Below are 9802 nucleotides of genomic sequence, written 5' to 3' on the forward strand. Positions count from 1 at the left end.
CCGTTTACTCCTCCGGTAATATTTGTTGTAGTGCTTAGGCGAAGCCCTGCGCGGATCACTTCACCATCACCATCACCACGCCGTCGTGCTGACGAAACTCTCCCTCGACACTTTGCTAGATCAAGAGTTCGAGGGACGTCATCGAGCTGAACGTGTGCAGAACTCGAAGGTGCCGTACATTCGGTACTTGATCGGTTGAATCGAGAAGACGTTTGACTACATCAACCACGTTAAATTAACGCTTCCGCTTTCGGTCTACGAGGGTACGTGGACACACTCTCCCCCTCTCGTTGCTATGCATCTCCTAGATAGATCTTGCGTGATCGTAGGAATTTTTTTGAAATTGCATGCTACGTCCCCAACAGTACATGAGATCTCAATGACTCTCATGTCTATGGCAAAGAGTAGCAAACACTAATACTCGATCACACAAAACCAAACCCTAAAACAACACCCTAAGGAGCGGGGTTATTTTAGGAGTGGAAAATGGAGATTTAGCTAGCTCAAGGATGGGAAGGGGGTCGAATCCAACCTTAAGTCAATCTCCTCCCTAAAAATGAACTATAAAAACTGCACTTAGTCTTTTACTCCAAAAATACATGGACCCAACCAAAAACTAAGGGTGAGACAACACCTATAGATGACTATGGACGAAATTATAAAGTGTCATCTTGTATTTTTTTATTCATGTCCCTTACGTGTCACCATGGTGGTTTCAAAGTCCTGAAATCACTACTTGAAGCTTTGTCTTTGCTCCTTGCGTGTCTATTGAGATCTCCATGCTTGATCATACTCTGGTCTGTGTCATACTTGTCCATGCTAGTCCCTTCATTTTTGGGTTATGCAAATACATCTGACTAGGCATCATCACATTCTCATGAACAATAGTGGAAGTTCCTAGAAATTAAAGCACCTAATAATTAGGTTGTCGTGTGCGAGCTCTAATCATTGATCCTTGTATTTCTGAAACTTGAGCTGGTGTAGGGGTTGTGGATGTAACTATATTAAGGACGACCTCATCAGGTCTACTATGGATCGTATAGTTGGAGTTGTCGACTCTAGGCTTCCCCATCTTGAATCCTTGGGAGAGATTGTCCCTAACGAATAACTTGATGCACTATCTTACTTCAATCCTTTGAGCGAAAATATGACAAAAGGAAGGAAAACCCATGGAAATGCAACGGAGAAGAGAACGAAAATAGAGGGTTGGGCTCATTGGTAGCATGGTTCTTGAGCCATGGATCGACCGTGGGAGAAACAACATTTAAACCAAAATCATAGTTTGAATGTGGTGAATTGGACTCTTTGTTGCTCCAATATTTTTATTTCTATCCCCGTTTACAAAAATAAACATAAATCCGTACATAAAAGTAGAGAAGATCGAGCGTACTCAGCACTATCTTCTAAAGTAATTGAAGTTCTAGATTTGTCAAAAGTAAAATTTATATGAAAAAAACATATTAATATATAAAACACCATATATTAGTCTTATGAGATCTAGAACTTCGATTACTTTGCAGGGGAGGGAGTAGCCGGACAAGGCGGTCATTTTTTTATTGACATCCATCGGAAGAAAACATATTAAAGTTGTGCTAAATCAACGATTAATGTGGGATCGACAGGAGTAGTATAATTCAAGAAGAGAACTTATTCAAGAAACACCCTAAGGAAAAGGAGGGGTAGAAACAGAGCCTTGGTAAAATCCCATCCTCTGGAAGAAAAGTTTCCTCTTTGCCCTTCCTTTCTTCTCTGCCCTCGTCTCGTGCCCCCTCCTGCCACCAAGCTCTCTCAATGCTAGCCGGCACCGAGCAGCCGCCAAGGTAATATCTCGTCGACGATTCTCGAAACAAACCCCCAACTTTCCTCCTCGGATTGGAACTACTCGCGCGATCCCTCGCACCCACCCTTTCTCCCCCCAAATCCGTTCCGGCTATCCCCGACTCTGTTTGGGCTCTCTCTTTATTTTCTTGCCCTTTGAACGGCGTCTTCTTCCGATCAATCGTATTTGTGCTGATACAGTCCTTGGTTTTGGAATCGCCAGGCGAGCGTCTGCGTAGGCGCCCCGTAGTTCCTGGCCGCGATTAACGTGGCGCGAGCATTGGGGCCGAGAAGCCGGCAGTAAACCCTCCGTACGTGCTCTGTTCGACCCGAAGTTTGGTGTGACATATTCGGTTATTATTTAGCTGATTTAGATCTAACTACAAAAGCAAGCATCTTGGTGTTTTTCACTGCGATTGGGGTGTGTGATTGTGGACGCATCGTGTTGTGCATCTAGATGGTTCTGTGTGGAATATAGGTTTTCATCATTACTGTGCTATTTCTTGGCCATGTCAGTCTCTGTAAAGTTCTATCCTTTGTAGCCATATAGGTTGCATCAGTACGGTTTTAAGTGATTTTATGTGTACCAGGTTTCACTGTCCAGCATTAATCTTTGTGTTTCAGTTCAGCACTCCCTTTGCATGCCAGTTTGATCAAATCTGAGATATGGGGTAAACTTTCTTGGTGATACTGATGCACTAGGCAAGACTATCACATCGCCACCGTGTATGTGACACTAGGGTTTGGTCAGAGTCCAGAGCAGTCGTTTAGGTGCCGAGTCACATTTTCTGTTTCTGATGATGAGTGAGCCATATATGTCTGATATGCATCAATTTCTGCGGTGATAATTTGTTCAATTTGACTAGCAGCCTAACAGATACTTAATTTGTTATTAGGAACCAATGGCACTTTACCAGTACTTCAATAATGTCTGGATGTGATCCCTAAAACAGAGATGGTGGAGCAAATAGCTTTGTTAAATGCCCATCGTTATTGCTCTTATTAGTCATGGCGAAGTACTTTTTTTATAAGGCCCTTAGCGCCCTTATCAGTTATCAGCACCAAGCAATAAACATGGCTACGTTTTATGTTTTCTAGTGTTATTTCTCATAGTTTGCTTGAGCCATTAGGCACTTGTCGACGTAGCAATGAAATTTGTCATGTACAGTATCAAACTGTGTTTGTTTTTAATAACGGAAGACCAGTGGGCAAGCCTTCTCGGCGTTGCATCATACGGTACAACCATGTGAAATTGTGCTTGCAACTTACACTTATCGGAAGATGCATCGAATGATCGAAGTCACTACATGTTTTCTATCTGAAAGTGGAAGTTTTAATTACCCCCGGCCTAGTCACCACATGTTTTAGCTTCTCACATTATTTCCGATGAATAACTAATTTGAAGTTGTCCTGTAAACCTAATTCGCAGCTTTGTTTCGCCATATCTTAAGGGCCATTGTTTCGTTGGTACCTAAGTATACAAATGTGTATCACTAAGGAAATGATGGGCTTTATTTTACAATGAGCGAAATAGAATGTCTTTGATATAAAACAGCAACTATTCTTTTAAGGACTATAGATTTGCCCAGATTTCAGATGGTATTTCATCACTTCCCCCATCGTTTGGTATATGAAAGTTGCTATGAACCTAGTATATTGCATTATTAACCAAAAAGGCGGCTATGAACCTAGTTCTCTTACTTATGTGTGATATTTTCTGCATGCTATATTTCGGGCAAGATATCCTCATTTAGGAGATTTAAGAATATTCAGTGTTTGCAGTGGGTATCGACCAAATGTAATCCAGCACTCGCCATCATACATGTAGTTGTTTGTTCTGCAAGTATTGAAAATGTTATGATGTAATGAATTCAGGTCAGAAGGTACACCCTCGTGTTCGTATTGTATCTGACAGAGGAGATTGGTCCTAAGCATGGGTGCTCGAAAGCAAAAGTGGACTTCAGAGGAAGAGGCTGCTCTTAGAGCTGGCATAGCAAGGTATGGAGTGGGAAGTTGGCGCCTGATATTGAAAGATGATGACTTCCGTTCCATCTTGAGCTGCCGGTCAAATGTTGATCTAAAGGTTAGAACTGTTTACACGTCACTGCATTTTTGTTGAGGTCACTTACTTCAATAAGGGCCATCCAAAATTTCTCTTCTTGCAAATCATGTTTTGTTTGATTTTAAATTCCATATATCATCTTTAGTTATTGACGTGCATGCCTTTTGTCTGCTAATTACTACTTAGGACAAGTGGCGCAACATCAACGTATTTTTCACCGAATCAGGCTCTATGGATAAGGGAAGGACTGCCATGAAGAAGAACCGAGCTGCTCCTAGGAGGAATGATCACCCAATGGCAAACAGCACAGTTGCTTCTGATGTTGATGACGAAATTGTTGATGAACAGCCTATAGCATCAATGTCAAGTGAACTGTGGAATGTTTCAATTCCAAAGAAATCACGGTCAAGGTAATCATACTTATATAACATTGTATACCATAAATCCTGGCAGTTATTACTTGTCACACAGTGATATCCAAGAAAAGATAAGTTATTATGGATGCTTCACTGTTTTAATGGCTTGCCTGCAGGCTAAACAATATCATATTGGAATCTGTCAAGAACTTGAATGAGCCTACAGGGTCACATAGCACTACGATTGCTAAGTACATAGAGGTTTGCATCCTTGTTTTTGCAATCTCTGTAAACTTATTGTTGTCTTCTTGCTTAGCTACTGTTTACATTTTTTACGGAAGTGTTTCTTTTTGTTAATGTTCATTTTTATGTACTTATATTTAGTCAGCCCATGCCAGCTTCTCGTGTATGGGTTCATTGTCTTGATTGACAAAAAATTCTTTGGACTATTTGACAGTTTTTGGAGAGGGTTTGGTCGCCTGTGAGTCAGCACCACAAAAAAGGGCAATCTGGTGCATGTAGCTCCCGCTTGCGCAGGGTCTAGGGAAGGGTCCGACCACTTTGGGTCTATAGTATGCAGCCTTTCCCTACATTTCTGTAAGAGGCTGTTTCCAGGACTTGAACCCATGACCCCATGGTCACAAGGCAGCAGCTTTACCACTGCGCCAAGGCTCCCCTTCTGTGAGTCAGCACCACAAAGATAGAAAAATAGTATCAATGGACTAATGGGCAGTAAATGAAATCCTATGCAAACAGAGTTCTTACCAAAAATAAAAACTATATTTAGCCTGACTATCGTACCAAAATGAGCTCACATATAGCAACTAGTAGAATTCCATAATAAAACAAGTCTGGTACCTCAAGATATCCTGCAATTTTCCGTTGTGCAATCAACATACTATAGTCTCTTCTATCTGCTGGCTGCCACAAACAGGGTGTGGAAAACATGGTAGAACCGAGCAGTAAGCAGAACTGGACTGGTTCTGGTTTCCTGAACATCATTGCCAACTTTAAATATGTAATCATTCTTAAAAAAAAAAGGAATTCAAAATGCAGGAAATGTGAATCAGTTTTCTTGCTTTGGAGACTGGCCAAAAGCCATGCCCTACCTGATTCCAGTTTTGTAACCTTACCTCAGCTACTGATCCATCTTTTCTTTAATGAATTGCTGCATCCTTTTCTTTCCCCTTTGCTAAAAAGAATGCGACAGTGAGGAGAGACATCACACAGATCTCGTTCCTATAGAGTAAGGAGGCTCAAACCCTGGTTGGCTAAGCATGACGTTCATGGTCTAGACACTATCCAGTAGAGCTCCTCTTTCTTGTTCCTTGCTGATCAAACATCATTACTTCTTGTAGAGCTTTGATGTCATTTTGAAGAGATGACCGTGTTTGCAGTTGCTCCCTTTTGCTAATAGAAATCTTGTAGGAACATATTGCACTTGCCCTTGTTTGCTTTCACCTTTCATGTGATAACTTTACTAACCTGGTTCCAAATAGGAGGAATATTGGCCACCTAGTGATTTTGATCGCATGTTGTCTGCAAACCTGAAGGACTTGACCACCAGTGGAGAACTGATAGAGGTAATGCCCTTTTAGTTCTTAACTTCATATGTATCCTTTCTAGAGGAAATAAAGCTAATACAGTATTGATGTTTGAGGTGGAACTATTTGGTCACCACTCATGGAGCAGCGTCAAACTAATTAATTACTTCTATACCACCTACTTCATGAGAACATTTGGAAGACTAATTTCATTCAACTGAATAGTTGGCATCGATGGCATATTTACTAAAGCAGAATGCCAGAATCTACGAATCATTTCCAATATGTGCATGTTTCAGCATAATTGCATATGTGTACCAAAATATGCATACACTTATTTATGTGTGTACCATACTCTATTAGACTACAAGAACAATGCCAAACATGTATGCCAGATAACACCAATTAGTTTTGCATAATGGTTTCCTATTCTGTTTCATGTGGAATCTCATTGAATTGCAATTTTGTAATTTATCTGTACTAAAATGGTGGAAGTGTTTTTTGGTTGCTGGGATTACTGTTGTTCGTGACTTATCTCTTGCTGCTTATTCTTTATCCCTTTTGAATTTTGAGCCAACCAGCTGCTTGGTTCTGCAAATTCCGTGGGCATGTGAAGTGGCTTAAGCCATGAGGAATGGACTGCTGTTATCTCAGCTTAGGATATAGGTATTCATATGAAGAGTATAGACTACAGGACATTTTAGCATGCTACTATGAATATTGCAGGTAAATCGCAAGTACAGGATTGCACCTGCACCTGGTTCAATGTACTCTGAGGGACGAAGCCCCGAAACACTGCTGCTAGAAGACATGCAAAGAGAGCCCCAGAAAATAGAGAGTGATGATATTAAAACCCTTACAAAATCTCAAGTTGATGCTGAATTGGCGGATATGATAACCATGACTGCCGAAGAGGCTGCATCCGCTGCTGCTCGTGCAATTGCAGAGGCAGAGGCTCTCATGGCAGAAGCTGAAGCAGCGACAAGAGATGCGGAGGCGGCAGAAGCAGATGCCCAAGCTGCACAAGCTTTCGCGGAAGCAGTAAGGAACAGAAACGTTACAGAACTGGTAATAGCCCTAGTCTTATAATTTCTAGTTACATGTCCAATGGTGCTTCTTTGAGATGTTGGACCATGTTTTATAATTTCTCAGTAACCGATTGGTTATACCTGGTTAGAAAGAATACTAAATTGAGCAATTTTTCATAAAAATCGTTGACTTGTGGAGTAAGATTATGATTTTCTAAAGTAGATATAATTCATGTTTTTATTGTTATTTGCACTCACTCATGCATGATATTTCCCCCAGTCAAACCATATTATTTTGATCATAGTTATTGGCTAGCATATGTAGTTTGGATATATGAAAATGTTATGAGTAAAGACACCATAAAAAACGTTTACATCATTTCTCGGATGTAAAATAATAATATTAGTGGTTGAAGTGGTACATTATTAAATTTGAGAAACAAAAATCGTCGCTCTTTCATCACTGGAGGGATTAGTCATGAATGATATTTGAGGCCATGGGAAAAAACGAACTCTGAAACTGTATGTTCTCTAGTTAGCTAGAAACAAGCAATAAACTTGACCAGGTTTTGATGAGTTTGTGCTATTGATTTAGTCGAATAGTGATTGGCTGTTTGTTTCTTGTTATACTTGTAAATAGTCTAATGCTGGAACCGTCAAGGATTTACATGAGGCATTACCACGGAATTTTTTTTTTACTATAGCTGACCAAATCATGACCAGGGCCATAAAAACATGAAGCAAGTGGAATCCACTTAGTATATGCTTGTGCCTTTCGACCTTGTTTTTATCTGTTTTGTCATGAGGTCTCTTGGACAGATATATCAGAACTAGGTAGTAATAAAAGTACTCCCTCCGTTCGCTTTTGTAAGACCTTTTAGACATTTATAAGACAGCACCTAAAACAGTTCAATTTCAGCTGTCCTAAACGACTTACAAAAGTGAACAGAGGGAGTATTAATTATCTTGACATCAAAGCTCACTGAGGTGATAGGTGAATGGTAGTGTTGATTTTAAGCGCATGCGCCTTTGGCATTGTTGAAAGATTATGTTTGCGGGCTGCTCCATTCACATTCTGACTCCATTCATTCATGTTGGTGCACAGATGGCCCAGTCTTGATGCTGCTACCCTGAGCCGCTCCAGCCCAGCATTGCCGCAGGATGCAGATGATGCCGTACCTCACACTTGAATTTTCGGTTGGATTAACAGCAGCCGCCCTCATTTTTCTTCTACTTTTTCAAAAAAGAAAAAACAGCCGCGCTCCAGTGTCACCAGCCTTATGATGTTCCTGGAGCAGCAATGCAGCAACAACCAATTTTGCGTACCGTTTGTAGCATCATGATTCACGCTGCATTTTTTGTGTAAACGTCGAGACCCGGCCGGTCCAGACCCGTCGTGATGCGCGGCGGTGGTCCGACCGCCCCCGTCGACGCATGGTCGATCATGGCGCGGTGGTGGAACAGGCCGATGGGCCAGATGAGAACCGAACCGTTTGACCTTTAGGTGGCTGGCGGGCTCACACGGGCTGGGGTGTGGGTGCGTCCGTCAACCACCCCCGTCGTCGTTTCTCCCTTTCGGTTGGAAGCACCGGCGGCAGCTCGTAGTGGTGGTAGGGCAACACTTTTCTCGTGTGGTCTCGGACGGATAACCGTCAGATTGCATGCAAATACGGTTCGTCGGGCGTGTGCGTGCGACGGTGGATCTCATCTCACTTTCTTTCTGGTACCTCCAAATGATTGTGCTGTTACCGTGCCGTGCGTGTTGGTGCCGACCTCACCTGCTTGCTGCTTCCGGCTATGATGTGTGGAGCGGTGTAGGGCCTTGCTTGGAAGCTCGAACAAAATTTGTCATTGCTGGAATTCACGGTGTCGAAAAATAAGGGACGCAATGAACCACATCTACTTCCTCCGTTCCTAAATATTTGTCTTTCTAAAAATTACAACAAGTGACTACATACGAAGCAAAATGAGTGAATCGACACTCTAAAATATGTCTATATATATTCCTATGTGGTAGTTCATTTAAAATCTTTAAAAAGACAAATATTTAGAATCGGAGGGAGTAGCTAATTGGCGTGGCCATCCGTATGCATGTGGCGGTAAGATTGGAGGAGCAGTAACTTGGATAATACACCGCCGGCTAACGTAACGGGCGACGCTACAAACCCCGATCGAGGAGTTGAGAAAGCAACGGCGTCATCTGCACGCATGTCTGCCCATGCTATATAACCCGGGGTATATCATAGAAAACTCTTGTTTTGAGGATGGTTTAGTTTTCCCGATGTGCTCGTGAGTCGTGACGTACGGCTCGAACATGCGCCACCAACGTGCGTCGTATCTTTTTTTTTAAGCATCAGTACAGACACAAGCGCTCATATACACGCGCATACACTCACCCCTATAAACACACACACGCACACCCTACCCCTATGAGCACCTCCGAGAGACTGAGCCGGTATATCATCTTGAGATTTATGAAGTCACCGTAGACGCCTCATCGTCGACGGGAACGTCTCCTCCTGCTGGAATTTAGTCTATTTTGCTATTTTGGGTAGCCCAATAACTATTTCAGAAATTTCTAATAAATCCTAGAGGTCCATTTAGCCCATTTGTGCAAGGCAATGGATACTACTAAAGTTTAGTCCCACATTGCTAGTCTAGTGGGAGTTTGACCTCCTTATAAGGGAGGTTTTTTCCCTACTTGTACGACCATGAGAACAAGAGGGATATCCACGCGCACTCCTCCTCCGCCGCCCGCCTCGTCACGACGCGTCGCGGGTTGCGGGAATGAGCCGATATCTAAATTTTTGCCACGCACGACGGGTATACGAAAGGTCACGTGGGAGTTGAAACGTTTTCTGTAGTGGACACTGAATTCGAACGAAGCGCCTCTTCGGCCGCTGCCTGTTCGCTTCGTCTCCCTTCGTTGCTTCACCTCCTGCCGCAGCCTCTTCGCGTCCTTCTCCTGTGCCTATATAAGAGAGGTCGCTCCTC

General features: G+C 42.5%; 1 protein-coding gene across 2 annotated transcripts; it reads left to right on the forward strand.

Moving 5' to 3' along the window:
• Positions 1 to 1726: 1726 nt before the first annotated feature.
• LOC119297962 (single myb histone 5-like) lies at positions 1727 to 8145 on the forward strand. Of its 2 annotated transcripts, none has more exons than XM_037575532.1 (7): positions 1727 to 1820; positions 3694 to 3901; positions 4067 to 4290; positions 4413 to 4497; positions 5736 to 5819; positions 6507 to 6848; positions 7914 to 8145. In XM_037575532.1, exons 2-7 carry the CDS (start codon positions 3752 to 3754, stop codon positions 7926 to 7928), a joined length of 900 nt encoding a protein of 299 aa, XP_037431429.1. In that variant the 5' UTR covers positions 1727 to 1820; positions 3694 to 3751; the 3' UTR covers positions 7929 to 8145. The 2 variants fall into 2 exon arrangements, with proteins under 2 accessions (XP_037431429.1, XP_037431428.1); XM_037575531.1 differs by lacking the exon at positions 1727 to 1820 and adding an exon at positions 1907 to 2129.
• The last annotated feature ends 1657 nt before the right edge of the window (positions 8146 to 9802 follow it).

This window comes from Triticum dicoccoides, chromosome 5A (assembly GCF_002162155.2).
Source record: "Triticum dicoccoides isolate Atlit2015 ecotype Zavitan chromosome 5A, WEW_v2.0, whole genome shotgun sequence".
NCBI classification, from domain to species: domain Eukaryota; kingdom Viridiplantae; phylum Streptophyta; class Magnoliopsida; order Poales; family Poaceae; genus Triticum; species Triticum dicoccoides.